The sequence below is a fragment of the Salmo salar genome, chromosome ssa13, assembly GCF_905237065.1.
Source record: "Salmo salar chromosome ssa13, Ssal_v3.1, whole genome shotgun sequence".
Lineage (NCBI taxonomy): Eukaryota > Metazoa > Chordata > Actinopteri > Salmoniformes > Salmonidae > Salmo > Salmo salar.
Genome location: NC_059454.1, coordinates 50,963,182 through 50,983,093, shown reverse-complemented (window position 1 = coordinate 50,983,093; position 19,912 = coordinate 50,963,182). Strand labels below are relative to the sequence as shown.

Below are 19,912 nucleotides of genomic sequence, written 5' to 3'. Positions count from 1 at the left end.
GGAATATTCATCAACTGCATATATCATAAATTGCTATTGCAAATAGAAGTATTATGTTCAACAACTGACATTTTCAGATATTATTTTGACAAACACACTTTGGTGCTTACAATTAATTCTCTATTGTCATAGATTTGGTGGGCACTGTCATCTGTGATCTTTGTGATATGACTTTCTTTAAGCATGTACTGATGAAACTGTCATTTCATATTTTTTTCTTAAAGTCTACAAATGCTTGACATTTATTCACTCTGTGATAGGGTTGGATCCTATATGCTACTTTTATTATTGTCCTGTAAATGGTTCAGTGGCTATAATTTAGGCTGTGTGTAGAATGGGGCATAAAGGAAATTACCTCTACTACTAGATCATAGTGATAAGGAAAACAGCATACAAATTTGCCTTGTGTATTCATTTGCCTATAACTAATCAGAATTCCATTATGTTTACATAAAAAAGAGAATACTTCAAAATCAGAAGATCCTGCCATGGAAAAGACGACTGTGTGGACATAAAGTGGAAAGGAATGGAAATAACTCACACCATGCAGCAGGACACCTTCAGCTGCGGGGTCTTTGTAATGCAGGTTTGATAGTTATATTTTCAATAATGAATGGTTAGCTGTTATGTGACAATTAGGTCAGAAACTTTTTTTTTTTTTTTGGTGTAGATGGCCAAGGCCACAGAACTTCCCCAACATCCCAAATTGATATGGAACCTTCAAAAACACATGGAGCAACTGCCAAAAGAAATGGCTGAGGATATACTAAAAATGTCTGGTATGTAATGACATTTAATTCAAAGTAAATGTAAATTCTTAATTTTTATGTAGTTGTTTGGGACAGCCATATGATCAGTTCATGCCTATGATTTCAGAGTTCAACAAAGCCAACAACTGCTTCATGTGTGCCACTGATAAAGAACCTGGATGTGGCCCAAAGACTGACTGGGTTAGTAACTTTATTTAACATGTTTATATTCTTTTGACAACAGTGAAGGCATGCAAGACAATTTATAATATAACACAATGGATGGCTAATTCGTCATTCATCATACTGCATTGATATTTGATATTATTTATAACGTGTTACGCTTTGTTTTGCTTTAGATTGAATGTTTTGCATGCCAACGGTGATTCCATGTGCTGTAACTAGGAATGAAGACAAAATAGTTCAACAGAGTAAAGAACACAAACTGGAAGTGCAGTCTTTGTTGTTGAAAATGTATGCCATACCCCATCCACACTGAAGACACTCTGAAATTTACATCAACCAGGGATAAAGAGAAAGTTAACACTGTGAAATGTTTCATACTTATTTGAAGTGTCTGTTGACTTGTTGGAAAAGATTAAAGGTCTACAATTTCTGTTTAATTTGTCAATATTACATTTTTATTCATTGATTTAATGGCCACCATTACTGTGGTTACATGTTCAGTATATGTATTGACCAGCAAACCCACTGCAGCCTACCTCACTAGCTCACTCTCCATCCCTGCTTTGGACAATTAATAGCATGACTCTCGTACTTTGCCCTTTTCCTTTATGGTTGATATTAATGACGAAAGGAGATACTGTCTGTCTCTCTCCTATTGTGTACGTACCGCTGTTAAATACTGTGGAAAAATAAAAAACAGGGACAATTATTATAGATAAATATTAAAGAAAAGGGTAAACACAACAATGGACTGAACCCCCTAATTGTCAAATTAATATTAATGTACAACAATATAGAAGAGACATAACTAGAGGATATGCAATATGGGTGTATATCCACTGCATGCTTCTTAGGTGTATAATTGACATGACCAAGGTGCTATTGAAATGTAAAACTAGGAAAAATGTACATTACACCGCATGATTTTACAGTACACAAACAAGAGTGTGCAATATAGAAGGGTACATTCTGCACCAAGTTTGAAGTAAGGTCACATGACCAAGGAGCTATTGAAATGTTACATTTCGAAAAATTCATGTCAAATCTTGTGAGATGAAAATGGACAAACTAAAGGGTGTGCAATGTGTAGGCCCACTGAGTGGACATTCTGAACCTTTTTTTAGGTCCCTAGGTCACATGACCAAGGAGCTATTGAAATGTTACATTTTGAAAAATGTATGTAAAATCTTGTGAGATGTGAATGGACAAACTAAAGGGTGTGCAATGTGTAGGCCCACTGAGTGCACATTCTGAACCTTTTTTAAAGTCCCTAGGTCACATGACCAAGGAGCTATTGAAATTTTACATTTTGAAAAATTCATGTAAAATCTTATGAAAATGGACTAACTACAGGGTGTGCTATGTGTAGGCCCACTCAGTTGACATTCTGAACCTTGTTTGAAGTCAGTAGGTCACATGACCAAGGAGCTATTGACATTTTTAATTTTCAAAAATTCATGTAAAATCATGTGAGATGAAATCGACAAACTAAAAGGGTGTGCAATGTGTAAGCCCACTCAGTGGACATTCTGAACATTGTTTGAAGTCCCTAGGTCACATGACCAAGGAGCTATTGACAATTTGAAAAATTAATGTAAAATCTTGTGAGATGAAAATGGACAAACTAAAGTGTGTGCAATATAGAAGGTTAGTCAGTGGACATTCTGAACCTTGTTTGAGTCCAGTAGCTCATATGACCAAGGAGTTATTGAAATTCAAAAATGTAAATAAATAATTTAAAATAGTGCGAGATGTAAATCGACAAAAAATAAATGTGTGCAATTAGTGTCTATGACATCGGGTTAGCTAGAACCCGTTTTGAAAGTTTTCAGAGTAATGGTTAAATAGCTACTGAAATGTGAAAATGTTGATTTGTCACTATGTTGACGGTCCATAACTGCTGTTGGTGGACGTAAGGAAGACTACAGGCGAATATCCGTCAAATTTCCAACCTGAAACTGTCTTTACCACGGTGCGCAAACCACGAAAAATAACAGTAAACGGGATAAGATGTTTACATGCCACAGTATCCCGTCTAAGATCAGCATATCCCAGACATCTTATCCTGGTTTCATATAACCAGGATACATGCTTTTTCGGGTTATTGTAAACGGGATTTGATGTTTATATGCTTCAACTCAAAAACAGAATACTTGAGTATCCCGAATAATAACGGGATATTAGTGTGCATGTAAACGTGGTCACCGATTGACCCTGTTTCTTCACACAAAATTCTTGCATGACTCGAGCCTGTAGACTAGGGGCATGACATTAGCATTCCAAAACGTCATATCCATTTAGATTTTTTCATTTCGGTTTTTAATGTTTCATCATACACAGATGGTTTGAAGGTGACATTTCTTGTGTTATGAAATATATTTAATTAGTATTTTAACCCACAAAGTTGAATTATATCATTAACAAATGTGGTATAACAGAAGCAATTTTCTTTTGATCAACTTAATATATCAATCAATATTGTAAACCTTAGAGCAAACGTCAGGTTCATTTCTGAACACATTGATGGATGAAATGATCTGAAGGACTCTTTCAAGTCCTACATATGTACAGGTCATTTCTGACATGTCTTTATATCAAAACGCAAAGAATCAATGTTAATAACTTCACTACTAGTATTATTAGTGTTGATTTTTACATCCATGCTTGTTTTTGGCATTCAGATTAATTACCAGGTGTTGAGAGACTGATATACTCAGAAACACATTGGATTCCTTAATTGAGCCAAACATACATTAGCAGCAATTCAGAAATAAATAGTAACTTTGAATTGTGTTGTTGTTGTGTATGGTCACAGACCCTTCACTCACCACAGGTGAACTAGGAAACTCGGAAATGTCGGAAGTTTACGAGCTTCCTTGTTCCGACTAGCACGTTAGCGCGGCATCAGTACAGAACAGGCTGTAGTGCTACATCATCAAACCAGGACCATGTCATTACTTACCAGTTACTAGCTTTAGCTATGTCATATATAGAATAGGCAGTGTAACCTGTTCTCGTCAATTGGTTCTTTGTCTCCTTCCTATGGTGGGCACTGATCAGAAAAGGCCGGATAGATGAAATCAATGGCTGGTTGGGCGTTCTGTTAAGCAAATTTGAATCATTCAGTGTTTCCCTATCAGTGTCCACAAAGTAAATGGGATAAGGCATTTGAAGTTTTTTTGGACGCACATACTAAACCATACAGAGTAAATTAACCTAGATATGCTTTGTAGGTTATATGGATGTAGTAATTAGGATAATTATTATTATTTCACCAATGCATATGTTGGAGAAAATGGTAATCCTTTCATTCTTTCCTATGGCTGGTATTAAGGTCTAGACCAGGGGTGGGCAAACTTTTTGGCTCGAGGGCCACATCGGGATTTTGAAATTCAATGGAGGGCCGCATTTTTTGTGGGACCATTTGTTTGTTAAAATCAATTTGTGGGGGCCTCCCAAGAGTGGTGCAGCGGTCTAAGGTACTGCATTGCTGTGCATGAGGCGTCACTACAGACCCGGGTTCGATCCCAGGCTGTATCACAGCTTGCCGTGACTAGGAGACCCATGAGGCGGAACACAATTGGCCCAGCGTCGTCCGGGTTAGGAAAGGGTTTGGCAGGCCGAGATTCCTTGTCCCATCACGCTCTAGCGACTCCTATGGTGGGCCGGGCGCATGCACGCTGATGCGGTCGGCAGGTGTACGGCGTTTCCTCTGGCACATTGGTGCGGCTGGCTTCCGGGTTAAGCGGGCATTGTGTCAAGAAGCAGTGCAGCTTGGCTGGATCGTGTTTCGAAGGACGCACGGCTCTCAACCTTCGCCACTCCCGAGTCTGTACGGGAGTTGCAGCGAAGGGACAAGACTGTAACTACCAATTGGAAACCACGAAATTAGGGAGAAAAAAGGGGTCTCGCGGGACGGATTGAAGTGCCCGGCGGGCCGTACTTTGCCCCCTGGCCTAGACTCTAGGATGTCTTCTCTTTACATGAATTTTTTAAAAGTATGAATGTGGAATGACACAGGCTTGATATACAGGACAACACATCAAACGTAACCTTTGGGAAAATAAAAGGGAGAACAACAATTGTAGACCAGTCACCCAGAAACTGTGGATGAAGGGTGACTTAGACTTATAGATGATCAGACCCCCTGGCCCTATTTCAAGTACATGGGATTCAGTTTACTCAAATGGATATTTCATAATGTTGGACAAATCACAGTACTGTAAATGGTGTTACCTCCCAGTGGAGCAGCTGAAATAGTTGACAGCATTTTCCCTAAAATTGTCCCTAAAATTCTTTGCCGTGTTCGCATTTGGCATACTCGTGATATCTACCTCATGGAGACCCGTTAGATTCCAGATGGTTAGTAAATCGCCCCCCACAAAAATCATGCTTCACAGCGGCCTCACTTTATTTGAGACAAGATAAGTGCACACAAACCACATCCTTAAAAAATACCAGAATTAATTAGTGGAAAAAACACTGAATATTATAAAACAAGCAATGAAAAAAAGTAAGTGTTAACCTTAATGGTACAACGCTTCTTTTAATAGTTACAAATCTTTTTTTGTTTGTCATCAATACACATTTTAGGCAGATCTGTAGCTAGGATGGATATGTCACATGCCTTAGGAGTGGGGATGAGATCAAGGCTGCTTCCCTGAGTTATGTTAGAGTCAACGGTTTAACATCGAAGCCTTCTACATATGGGTTATAGCTAGTCACTAAGTGGCACAAAGTAGAGTGGCTTGTGCTTTGGATGATTACTGCAAATACTTTTTGGTTGATGATGGATGCCCCAGGTATTTTAGGTATTTTTTAAAGGCTGAGTGGTAGATTCACCGCAAGTAACCAACAGCTCAAGAAAGAAGCTCTAGGCAATAGATATCCCTGGAGAAGTTTTCCTTTTGAGGAATAAAAAAGTAACATTCTATCAAACACACTGTAAAAAAAGTAAGTATTGTTTTGCATTTTATTTGTACAACAGGTTTATGAAGTTTACCTCACTTGAGCTGAATAAACAGTAATTCATCACCGGCCAAAACATTGGGCTGATTAAACACATTTAGCCAAATCCACAGAAACGTTAGCACTCGTGTTTTTTGTAAAACATTTATTTTTGACATTGCAGTTCTGTACAAACCAATGTTTTCTACACAAGTTAACCAAAATGTTTAAGTTGAGAAAGTTAGCAGTTATTTCAGCCCTTATGGTTTTCATATCAGCCAGAGACTAGTAAGCATGAACATTTCTAAAATTATTATTTACAAAAAATGTACTCGACTACAGTATATCTACGCCCTATGTATCAAGGGAGGGAAATCTTGTAAAGTCAAGGCTCACTTGAAACCACAAGGATGCTGGCTGATATGTATGACTCAAAGTAGTTTATTCTATGGCAGTGAAAAGTTTTCTGTATTGAGGTATATTTTTCTTGTAGGTGTAGTGACAGCTTCTGCACTGTTTCTAGACGGATTCAACTTGCCTCCCAAGTAGCAGGTTAGCGTTTTTCGTCATGAATATTGTTCTGGAGGCAGCTCTGCAGAATGGTCACTAGCTAGCACAGCCACAAAATCATAACATCTCTAATCCTAAATTGAGACCAAAAAGCACATTTTAGTTTTCATGAATTTTTACAATATAGACAAATTTGACTTTGCAGCTAGCCTATCTAAGGGGAAATCACTCAGTTCTGCCTCCAGGACAACCTTCATGACAATAAACGTCAACTTGCTCCCGAGTATGTAGTTCCACCATGCAATTCATCGGTTTATCTTAAAGTGCTTTTTTCAGATGAAGAGAAAGAGTCGCTGTTTGACTATTGTTCTTGTAAAAACCTAATAAAAACGAGCCGCTAAAAACATTAACTTGAAAACCAAGTGACAGTAGCGATCGATTTTAGAGTTTCAGGGTCAATTGTGCTTGACCTATGCTTATGCATTTCTAGATGGAATCTCTTACGAGAAGGCGTGTGCGTATAGGGTATCGTGTAGTGTTGTTAATATACAAGGTGCCTCTAGGCAATGGTGCTAGGTCAGTTTTTTTATTCGAATGATCCCGTGTTTAGGTGCTCATTGTCAGCATTGGGTGGTAAGTCCCATTTTGATTACAGACAATTCGTGAATTTAATGCGAATGAAATGTGACAGTGATTTTTTTATTTGTCAATTTCAATCATCCCATTTCCAGATTTAACTGAGGTAGAAAATGGAAATGACCCCAATCTGCACTTAATAGTCCCTGTGACGGTGAACCCGGTCTGTCCTCTGCTACATGGAGCTGGTGGGCAGTCTAACTAGTCCTCTGTATGTACCCCTCTCCCAGTTATGGAGAAAATCACTTGAAAAACACTTCATTTCACCACCAGTAAATCAAGCCTGGCTACTTCCTCAGTGGTTGATCTATAACGACGACCACGCATCATTCTCATTCTCCAAAATACAGTTTTGTAGTGTGTGTTCAGTTCAATTGGGTGACAGACTGGTGTGATTTTCATATAAGCCCTTGGGCTTCCAACCACACCTGCAAACAGTTGTTTTAAATGTGTTTTTATCTGTATTGTTGTCCATCACTTGTTTTCTTTGGTGCAAATAAATAAAAACTTCGGTTGACTATGTGCTGATGTATGCAATGCTCTTTAGGGTTCTCCCAAAAAACACTCTTACTCAACTCACACTCACAATGCAATTGAAAACAAAAAGATTCAGTAATTCAGCTAACCTTCTGGATCCCACTTCTGCCACCACCTGCGGTTGTAAAACTGGGTTGTTCGCAGTGGGGGAGAAGAGCAGTAGAGTCAGGGGAGCAGCCTCAGATCTCTATGTGTTTATAGGGGAGTTAGTAAGAGAAGGCGTGTGCGTCTATGTCTGTTCGTAATGCCAGTTTCTGTGGTCATGGCATTTTTCATTTCATTTTTGTTTGTTCAGCTCATGCTTTTGCATGTAACATCCTGCCTGTGTAACGTGTATAGGAGTTTGTGTTTGTGCTCTGTAACAGGAATGTCCATCGCCATGTGTTCAGGTGTGTGTTTGTAAGTGTGTCTGTGTGTGTAAGTGTGCATGTGTGCCGTGGCTGTATTCAGCTCACTCAGTCAATAGTTTGATCTCGTTGGCGAGGAGGGTGTTGAAGTTGTAGGCCGGGTCAGGGAGGTTGGGCAGAACCTGGCTAGGGCCAACTTGGCGGCTCGTGGGCTGCGGGGTGGTATCAGCCAGCTCGGGGTCGCTCTCACTAGAAGTGGACCCCACGCTCATGTTGCACACGGTCTCGGGCAGTAAGTTGCTGGGCGCCGGGCACACCTCAGGCTCGCTGCTAGTCTCGCTGGCACTGGACACCACCGAGAGCAGCGACATCTTGCGTGTCAGGCGGCTAGGCAGCAGCGAGAGGGCGTAGTCAGCCACGATGCCCGCCACGTCCATGCCGCATGCCTGATCGAAGGCAATGAAGCCCACATTGGCGTTGGCCTCGCACACCACAAACGAGCCATCGTTGAGCTGCAGCAGGTCAATGCCGCACACGTCCATGCCAAGGATGTTGGAGACCTGCACCGCCAGCTGCTTGCCCTGCTCACTCAGCGGGCACATCATCCCTACGCCGCCTTCGGGAGAGGAGGGCACAATGGAAAGACCGGTACGTCAGTACCATAGACACGCCAGTAACTGCAATCTGTGGACTGTTCACTGTGTGCCTTACATTCACATTATTCACATTCTCTGAGGCCAACATGGCAAGGAATGACAGGACAGCGAAAACAGTGACCAACTCCCAGGGCAACTATTTCTTAATGTATTGTGAAATGTGGAATTATTTGTATTTATTTTAGAACAATAGATAGAAATAGGATGGACAAACAAATAAATCATATATATAAATCATATAAGCCAGAGTAACCGAGAATCTATGCTTGCGTAAGACAACATTTTGTTATAATACACAATGTGAGACTTGTCATGTAACTGTGGAACAATTGATGGCTGATGACCCCAAAATGTCACAAAACATGAGTGTGTTTGCTAGCCTAAAACTGAAGACGTTATGACAAGCATAATCATGTCTGTCATCAAAAGCAAAGTCACATTCAAGACAACTATATTGTCCTTCTGTGGCCAAATTCAAATTCAATGCTCCTCTCACTGTCCCTTGTGCTTTGGTGTGGTTTCCTAACATACATGAAATAGCATGTTTAGGGTCAGTTCCATATGTTTCTTAAGAAATGATCTCATTCACTGAAAATAACATCAGTATATAAAAAACTGATTTGGCCCTGACCTTGGTTCTCTTTGGCAATAACCAGGCTATAGACCTAACCACTGGAGACACACTTTGCAGAGGACCCACCAGTGGGTGCCCTAGGGGACCTGCCTGTCCATTTCACTTAAGCCTCCTTTCATTTTCTGTCTGTAAAACCCTGACAAAGGCTACAAGCCGAAACGTGTACATTTTTTAAATAAAGAAGCATTAAAAATGTTTAAATCCTATTGTCCTCCAAGAGTGACCAAATATCCTCCTCTCCTCTTTCCAGCATCACTCACCCAGGGAGCAGTTGCTTTGCATGCGTCCATCGGTTGAGCAGCGCAGCATGGAGCCGATGACGCGGCCGCCCACCAGCACCACCCGGACATCTCGGCCGTGAGACTCCTTCACATACTCCTGGAAGAGGTAGGGAGCGTCGTGGCGAATCAGGTGGCTCAGGTCGGCCAGGTGGTGCTTGTCCCTGGCCAGGAACACCGCCTTTCCTTTGGGTGAGACAGAGTGAAGGGGAGCAAGAGAGAATTATTTAATTTATATTTAACTTTTCATTACATGAAGAAGACGCTTTAAAAATAAACTTTGGCTATTGATGGTTCGTGGCCTGGACAATGAATGAGAAAAATAAAATTAGAAAGAGAGTGAGGAAGAGTTTTGAGTCACAACCCTTACAGAAAAAAAACACGAGAAAAATCACATGAACAATAAAAAAATTCACATGTATATTTTTCACGTGTTTTTCCCTCGTGAATGTTATTTTTTATTTTCACATAACAATTTTTTACCACTTCCAGCTACATCTGAACTTCCATCAGAGGCAAAGTAGCAGTGGGATGTAAGGTGCTATGTTGCTGGAATGAATGTGCCAAAACTTCCCACTTAACCAAAGACAAGGACAATTGCAGGAAAGAGGGAGGCGTTTTATTTAATTGCGTTATCATTTATTTTATCACTGATTTTGTATCCATTTACAATTGATTTGCTCTGCATAAAAAAACAATCTGTGCAATATTATTATCTGTGCAATAATATTTTGCTATCAATCATTTTGAGTTTGTTTTGCTTTCAATATAATTTTTTTGTTCTCGACTTCAGAAGTTTTGCATGATATTAAAGTAACATTCTCAAAATGTGAACGTTTTTAAAATGTGAAACATGTTATTCTCCTCACATGTGAAAGGGTAGTGTTTGACATGTGAACTCTAAATTTAAGCTCACATGTGAAAACAGATATTTCACGTAAAAATGCGATTTCACATGTTTTTTTTTTGTCATGGAAAAGTCATAATTCCTTCACCTGACTACAGTCCTCTATGTTATACTCTACAGCATTACATTTAGTACTCTTCTGAAGATGACAGTGATAGTGTGAATGTTGACACCTCTCACCTCAATGGCCATGTAACAAATGAAATTGAGAAATCTCTCGAGACACTCGGGACACTGACTGATAAGCCAAGGTTGGGGAGAGAGCAGAATGCCTCTCGCATTGGCTTACAAAAATGCCAGGACCCATTTTAATTAGAGTGGACTTTGTCCTCACTTTTCGCACCAAAGCACGTTCATCTCTAGGAGACAGAACGCGTCCCCTTCCTGAGCGGTATGACGGCTGCGTGGTCCCCTGGTGTTTATACTTGCATACTATTGTTTGTACGGATGAACGTCGTACCTTTCAGGCGTTTGGAAATTGCTCCCAAGAATGAACCAGACTTGTGGAGGTCTACAATTTATTTTCTGAGGTCTTGGCTGATTTCTTTTAATTTTCCCATGATGTCAAGCAAAGAGGCACTGAGTTTGAAGGTAGGCCTTGAAATACATCCACAGGTACACCTCCAATTAACTCAAATGATGTCAATTACCCTATCAGAAGCTTCTAAAGCCATGACATAATTTTCTGGAATTTTCCAAGCTGTTTAAATGCACAGTCAACTATAAGTGTCTGTAAACATAATAATAATCTGTCTGTAAACAATTGTTGGAAAAATTCATGCACAAAGTAGATGTCCTAACCGACTTGCCAAAATTATAGTTTGTTAACAAGAAATTTGTGGAGTGGTTGAAAAACAAGTTTTAATGACTCCAACCTAAGTGTATGTAAACTTCGGACTTCAACTGTATATATATTTTCTAAATAGTTATTTGTTTAGATAGAGTCAAGGATATGTTTTACAAAATTCTACAAAGTCCTGGAAAAACACTTAGGCCTATAGCCTATTCTCGTTTCCCTCACAATAAAAACATTACAGTGTAATCCATTTGATCAACTCTGTAGATTTGATTAGTAAAGTCCAGTTACAGCTTCTTTTGAAAAAGCAGAAATGAAAAATATAATAAAACCAGCTAGGTGCACAGGTGAAATTATTTGCAGCATTCCTAAACAAAAGCACCAGTGCATGAACAATTGTAAAGGATGAATTGCATAAATATTTTTTTTTAAATTAAAATATGCTAATGTTACTAGTTTTTCTTCGTAGCCAGAGCAATGCTGCCACGCGATTGATCATGTGCTGAATGCATGGACAGCACGGATATTCTTGGAAAAAGTTAAATCTGCACCTCTTGAATTATGAGAGTTATTTGACAAAGGTAAGTGTAATAGAAACTGGAAATATGCTCTTTCTGATACTATATAGAAATCACAATGTTTTACCTGCATAATGACTATGAAGGATGATTTGATGAAGTGATGATCCTTTCCATGCATCTGTAAATTACAAGTAAACCCATCTCTTCATGTACAATTTGACAGTTGGCCTAATATTGTCACTCATCAGATTATTGTCAACTTAAATCTTGTCTATAAGGTAACTCTTATTATGTGTGAAATTAGTTTTGGTAGAGTTTAGGTGTAGTTTCGATGGGACGGCTGTGCAGGCTGACTGGCATTGTTTGTTTCTTGCTCATCAAGTTGGATAGAGTCAAGGATATGTTTGCATTATTCTAAAGGCCTACTGCAACAGATAGCATGTTTTCGTTCCTCTTACAATAAATTCAATTAGTAATAAAGTAAGTAAAACAGTCCCATAACTGCTTCTTTATACAAAGTAAAATGTAAAAGAGAATGGTATCAACCTGCAAGGTCAAATTATTAAACATGAGCACCAACGGTGATAAATAGGCATAACAAACTCATCTTTACACTATTGTCTTTCTGAATTAAGTCAACCTCTTCACCCTCATTTCACCCTCCAGTTCGGCTTAATTTAAATTTGATTGTGAATTAACTTGCACAATTATTGCCCATTCCATCCATTTGTCATTCATTCAGTGGGCTGGCATCGTTTGGTTCAATGGATAGAGTCAAGGATATGTTTTGCATTATTCTAAAGACCTACTGCAACATGTAGAATGTTTTCGTTTTAATAAATTATGACATATGAGCAGTGTAAAATACAAACATTTAGTAAAAGTCAGGGAAGGAGCAGGACATACAGCGCCTTCAGAAAGTATTCAGACCCCCCTTGAATTTTTCCACATTTTGTTATGTTACAGCCTTATTCTAAAATGGATTAAATATGATCTTTTTCTCAACAATCTACACACAATATCCCGTAATGACAAATAAAAAACATAAATACCTTATTTACATAAGTATTCCGACCCTTTTCTGAGACTCGAAATTGAGCTCAGGTGCATCCTGTTACCATTCATCATTCTTGAGATGTTTCTACAACTTTATTGGAGTCCACCTGTGGTAAATTCAATTGATTGGGCATTATTTGGAAAGGCACACACCTGTCTATATAAGGTCCCACAGTTGACAGTGTATGTCAGAGCAAAAACCAAGCCATGAGGTCGAAGGAATTGTCCGTAGTGCTCCAAGACAAGATTGTGTCGAGACACAGATCTGGGGAAGGGCACCAAAATATTTCTACATCATTGAAGGTCCCCAAGAACACACTGGCCTCCATCATTCTTAAATGGAAGAAGTTTGGAACCACCAAGACTCTTGCTAGAGCTGGCCGCCCGGCCAAACTGAGCAATCGGGGGAGAAGGGTCTTGGTCAGGGAAGTGACCAAAAACCCAATGGTCTCTCTGACAGAGCTTTAGAGTTCCTCTGTGGAGATGGGGGAACCTTCCAGAAGGACAACCATCTCTGCAGCACTCCACCAATCAGGCCAATCAGGCCATAGTAGAGTGGCCAGACGGAAGCCACTCCTCAGTTAAAGGCACATGACAGCCACTTGGAGTTTGCCAAAAGGCACCTAAAGACTCAGACCATGAAAAACAAGATTCTCTGGTCTGATGAAACCAAGATTGAACTACTGTCATTATTGAAAGAGATTGTGATATCTCACATCTCAACATAGGGCTACTTAATGTTAGACCCCTCACTTCCAAGGCAGTTATAGTCAATGAACTAATCACTGATCATAATCTTGATGTGATTGGCCTGACTGAAACATGGCTTAAGCCTGATTAATGTACTGTGTTAAATGAGGCCTGTCCTCCTGGTTACACCAGTGACCATATACCCCGCGCATCCTGTAAAGGCGGAGGTGTTGCTAACATTTACGACGGGCAAATTTCAATTTACAAAAAAAAATACTGTGTTTTTGTCTTTTGAGCTTTTAGTCATCTATGCAGCCTACTCAATCACTTTTTATAGCTACTGTTTACAGGCCTCCTGGGCCGTATACAGCGTTCCTCACTGAGTTCCCTGAATTCCTATCGGACCTTGTAGTCATGACAGATAATATTCACATTTTTGGTGACTTTAATATTCACATGGAAAAGTTCACAGACCTACTCCAAAAGGCTTTCGGAGCCATCATCGACTTAGTGGGTTTTGTCTAACATGTCTCCGGAATCACTGCCACAGTCATACTCTGGACCAGTTTTGTCCCGTGGAATAAATATCGCGGATCTTAATGTTTCCTCATAATCCTGGACTATCGGACCACCAATTTATTACATTTGCAATCACAACAAATAATCTGCTTAAAACCCAACCAAGGATCATCAAAAGCAGTGCTAGAAATTCCCGGACAACCCAAAGATTCCCGATGCCCTTCCAGACTCCCTCCACCTACCCAAGGACGTCGGAGTGCAAAAATTGGTTAACCAAATAACCGAAGAACTAAATTTTACTTGCGTAATACCCTAGATGCAGTCGTACCACTAAAAACAAAAAACATTTTTCATAATAAACTAGCTACCTGGTATACAGAAAATACCCGAGCCCTGAAGCAAGTTCCGTGGAACGGAAATGGCGATCCACCACACTGGAAGTCTTCCGACTAGCTTGGAAAAACAGTAATGTACAATGTCGAAGAGCCCTCACTGCTGCTCGATCATCCTATTTTTCCAACTTAATTGAGGCGAATAAGAACAATCCCAAATGTATTTTTGATACTGTCGCAAAGCTAACTAAAAAGCATTTCCCAAGAGAGGATGGCTTTCACTTCAGCAGTGATAAATTCATGAACTTCTTTGACGAAAAGATCATGATCATCAGAAAGCAAATTAAGGACTCCTCTTTAAATCTGCGTATTTCTCCAAAGCTCAGTTGTCCTGAGTCTGCACAACACTGCCACGACCTAGGATCAAGGGAGACACTCAAGTTTTTTAATCCTATATCTCTTGACCCAATCATGAAAATAGTAATGGCCTCAACACGGGGGCCCCTCAGGGGTGCATGCTCAGTCCCCTCCTGTACTCCCTGTTCCCTCATGACTGCACAGCCTGACACGACTCCAACACCATCATTAAGATTCCTGATGACAACAGTGGTAGGCCTGATCACAGAGAACGATGAGACAGCCAATAGGGAGGAGGTCAGAGACCTGGCTGTGTGGTGCAAGGACAACAACCTCTCCCTCAACGTGATCAAGACAAAGGAGATGATCGTGGACTACAGGAAAAGGAGGACTGAGCACGCCCCCATTCTCATCAACGGGGCTGTAGTGGAGCAGTTTGAGAGCTTCAAGTTCCTTGGGGTCCACATCACCAACAAACTAACATGGTCCAAGGACACCAAGACAGTCGTGAAGAGGGCACAACAAAACCTATTCCCCCTCCGGAGACTGAAAAGATTTGGCACGGGTCCTCAGATCCTCAAAAGGATTTACAGCTGCACCATCGAGAGCATCCTGATGGGTTGCATCACTGCCTGGTATGGCAACTGCTTGGTCTCCGACTGCAAGGCACAACAGAGGGTAGTGCGTACGGCCCAGGACATCACCGGGGCCAAGCTTCCTGCCATCCAGGACCTCTATACCAGGCTGTGTCAGAGGAAGATCCTAAAAATTGTCAAAGACTCCAGCCACCCTAGTCATAGACTGTTCTCTCTGCTACCGCACGGCAAGCGGTACCGGAGTGCCAAGTCTAGGTCCAAGAGGCTTCTAAACAGCTTCTACCCCCAAGCCATAAGAGTCCTGAACAGCTAAACAAATGGCAACCCGGACTATTTGCATTGCTGCCCCCCCAACCACCCTCTTCTACGCTGCTGCTACTATCTGTTATTATCTATGTATAGTCACTTTAATAACTCTACCTACATGCACATATTACCTCGACACCGGTGCCCCCGCACATTGACTCTGTACCGGTACTCCCGGTATATAGCTCCGCTATTGTTAGTTACTGCTGCGCTTTAATTATTTGTTATTCTTATCTCTTACTTATTTTTTTGTAGGTATTTTCTTAAAACTGCATTGTTGGTTAAGGGCTTGCAAGTAAGCATTTCACTGTAAGGTCTACACCTGTTGTAATCAGCGCATGTGACAAACAACATTTGATTTTAAAACTTCAAGTTGCATACTGGACCCTATTCCAACTAAACTACTGAAAGAGCTGCTTCCTGTGCTTGGCCCTACTATGTTGAACATAAAAAACGTCTCACTATCCACCGGATGTGTACCAAACTCACTAAAAGTGGCAGTAATAAAGCCTTTCTTGAAAAAGCCCAAACTTGACCAAGAAAATATAAAAAACTATCGGCCTATATTTCAAATCTCCCATTCCTCTCAAGAATTTTAGAAAAAGCTGCCTCACTGCCTTCCTGAAGACAAAACATGTATAAGAAATGCTTCAGTCTGGTTTTAGACCCCATCATAGCACTGAGACTGCACACGTGAAGGTGGTAAATTACCATTTAATGACGTCAGACCAAAGCTCTGTATCTGTCCTCGTGCTCCTAGACCTTAGTGCTGCTTTTGACACCATCAATCATGACATTCTTTTGGAGAGATTGGAAACCCAAATTGGTCTACACGGACATGTTCTGGCCTGGTTTAGATCTTATCTGTCGGAAAGATATCAGTTTGTCTCTATGAAACAAAGTTTCGGTGTTCATCAAGGTTCTGTTTTAGGACCACTATTGTTTTCACTATATTCGACCTCTTGGGGATGTCATTTGGAAACATAATGTTAACTTTCACTGCTATGCGGACGATACACAGCTGTACATTTCAATGAAACATGGTGAAGACCTAAAATCGCCCTCCCTGGAAGCTTGTGTTTCAGACATAAGGAAGTGGATGGCGGCAAATATTTTACTTTTAAACTCGGACAAAACAGAGATGCTAGTTCTAGGTCCCAAAATACAAAGACGTCTTCTGTTGAATCTGACAATTAATCTTGATGGTTGTACAGTCGTCTCAAATAAAACTGTGAAGGACCTCTGCGTTGCTCTGGAACCTGATCTCTCTTTTACATTTACATTACATTTACGTCATTTAGCAGACGCTCTTATCCAGAGCGACTTACAAATTGGTGCATGCACCTTATGATATCCAGTGGAACAACCACTTTACAATAGTACATCTATATCTTTTTTTGGGGGGGGTTAGAAGGATTACTATATCCTATCCCAGGTATTCCTTAAAGAGGTGGGGTTTCAGGTGTCTACGGAAGGTGGTGATTGACTCCGCTGTCCTGGCGTCGTGAGGGAGCTTGTTCCACCATTGGGGTGCCAGAGCAGCGAACAGTTTTGACTGGGCTGAGCGGGAACTGTGCTTCCGCAGAACAGTTTTGACAAACATACAGTTGAAGTCGGAAGTTTACATACACCTAGGTTGGAGCCATTAAAACTTGTTTTTCAACCACTCTACATATTACTTGTTAACAAACAATAGTTTTGGTACGTCGGTTAGGACATCTACTTTGTGCATGACACAAGTAACTTTTCCAACAACTGTTTACAGACAGATTATTTCACTTATAATTCACTGTATCACAATTCCAGTGGGTCAGAAGTTTACATACACTAAGTTGACTGTGCCTTTAAACTGCTTGGAAATTTCCAGAAAATGATGTCATGGCTTTAGAAGCTTCTGATCGGCTAATTTACACCATTTGAGTCAATTGGAGGTGTACCTGTGGATGTATTTCAAGGCCTACCTTCAAACTCAGTGCCTCTTTGCTTGACATCATGGGAAAATCAAAAGAAATCAGCCAAGACTTCAGAAAAAGAATTGTAGACCTCCACAAGTCTGGTTCATCCTTGGGAGCAATTTCCAAACGCCTGAAAGGTACCACGTACATCTGTACAAACAATAATACGCAAGTATAAACACCATGGGACCACGCAGCCGTCATACCGCTCAGGAAGGAGACACGTCCTGCCCCATAGAGATGAACGTACTTTGGTGCGAAAAGTGCAAATCAATACCAGAACAACAGCAAAGGACCTTGTGAAGATGCTGGAGGAAACAGGTACAAAAGTATCTATATCCACAGTAAAACGAGTCCTATATCGACATAACCTGAAAGGCCGCTCAGCAAGGAAGAAGCCACTGCTCCAAAACCGCCATAAAAAAGCCAGACTACGGTTTGCAACTGCACATGGGGACAAAGATCGTACATTTTGGAGAAATGTCCTCTGGTCTCATGAAACAAAAATAGAACTGTTTGGCCATAATGACCATCGTTATGTTTGGAGGAAAAAGGGAGAGGCTTGCAAGCCGGAGAACACCATCCCAACCGTGAAGCACAGGGGTGGCAGCATCATGTTGTGGGGGTGCTTTGCTGCAGGAGGGACTGGTGTACTTCACAAAATAGATGGCATCATGAGGGAGAAAAATGATGTGGATATATTGAAGCGACATCTCAAGACATCAGTCAGGAAGTTAAAGCTTGGTCGCTAATGGGTCTTCCAAATGGACCATGACCCCAAGCATACTTCCAAAGTTGTGGCAAAATGGCTAAGGACAACAAAGTCAAGGTATTGGAGTGGCCATCACAAAGCCCTGACCTCAATCCTATAGAAAATGTGTGGGGAGAACTGAAAAAGCTTGCGTGTGCGAGCAAGGAGGCCTACAAACCTGACTCTGTTACACCAGCTCTGTCAGGAGGAATGGGCAATAATTCACCCAACTTATTGTGGGAAGCTTGTGGAAGGCTACCCGAAACGTTTGACCCAAGTTAAACAATTTAAAGGCAATGCTACCAAACACTAATTGAGTGTATATAAACTTTTGACCAACTGGGAATGTAATGAAAGAAATAAAAGCTGAAATAAATAATTCTCCCTACTATTAGTCTGACATTTCACATTCTTAAAATAAAGTGGTGATCCTAACTGACCTAAAACAGGGAATTTTTACTAGGATTATATGTCAGGAATTGTGAAAAACTGGTTTAAATGGATTTGGCTAAGGTGTATGTAAACTTCCGACTTCAAATGTATCAAGACTATTTCAAGGACAGCTTTTTCCATGATGCAGAAAATCTAATCCATGCTTTTGTCACTTCTAGATTAGACTACTGCAATGCTCTACTTTCTGGCTACCCGGATAAAGCACTAAATAAACTTCAGTTAGTGCTAAACACGGCTGCTAGAATCTTGACTAGAACCAAAAAATGTGATCATATTACTCCAGTGCTAGCCTCTGTACACTGGCTTCCTGTAAAGGCTAGGGCTGATTTCAAGGTTTTACCGATAACCTACAAAGCATTACATGGGCTTGCTCCTACCTATCTTTCCGATTTGGTCCGGCCGTACATACCTACACGTATGCTACGGTCACAAAACTCTGGCCTCCTTATTGTCCCTAGAATTTCTAAGCAGACAGCTGGAGGCAGGTCTTTCTCCTATAGAGCTCAATTTTTATGGAATGGTCTGCCTATCCATGTGAGAGACGCAGACTCGGTCTCGACCTTTAAGTCTTTATTGAAGACTCATCTCTTCAGTAGGTCCTATGATTGTGTGTATTCTGGTCCAGGGGTGTGAAGGTGAACGGAAAGGCACTGGAGCATTGAACCGCCCTTGCTCTCTCTGCCTGGCCGGTTCCCCTCTCTCCACCAGGATTCTCTGCCTCTAACCCTATTACGGGAGCTGAGCCACTTGCTTACTGGTGCTCTTCCATCCCGTCCCTAGGAGGGGTGCGTCACTTGAGTGGGTTGAGTCACTGATGTGATCTTCCTGTCCGGGGTTGGCGCCCCCCTCGGGTTCGTGCCGTGGGGGAGATCTTTGTGGGCTATACTCAGCCTTGTCTCAGGGTACTAAGTTGGTGGTTTGAAAATATCCCTCTAGTGGAGTGGGGGCTGTGCTTTGTCAAAGTGGGTGGGGTTATATCCTGCCTGGTTGGCCCTGTCCAGGGATATCGTCAGACGGGTCCAGTGTCTCCCAACCCCTCCTGTCTCAGCCTCCAGTATTTATGCTGCAATAGTTTGTGACTGGGGGCTATGGTCAGTCTGTTATGTTTGGAGTATTTCTTCTGTCTTTTCCGGTGTCCTGTAGGAATTTAAGTATGCTCCCTCTAATTCTCTCGCTCTCCCTCCCGGAGGACC

At 41.1% G+C, this 19,912-nt stretch overlaps 1 protein-coding gene across 2 annotated transcripts in view; it reads right to left on the bottom strand.

Moving 5' to 3' along the window:
- Positions 1-943: 943 nt before the first annotated feature.
- Positions 944-19,912, bottom strand: part of LOC106567384 (beta-citrylglutamate synthase B) — a 43,186-nt gene continuing 24,217 nt past the window's right edge. For both annotated transcript variants that reach the window (XM_014136557.2, XM_014136558.2), the window contains exons 4-5: positions 9,463-9,666; positions 944-8,528 (exon numbers count right to left, since the gene is read on the bottom strand). In XM_014136557.2, coding sequence (XP_013992032.1) covers positions 8,017-8,528; positions 9,463-9,666 — 716 coding nt within the window. In that variant the 3' untranslated portion in view covers positions 944-8,016. The remainder of the gene's footprint in view (positions 8,529-9,462; positions 9,667-19,912) is intronic.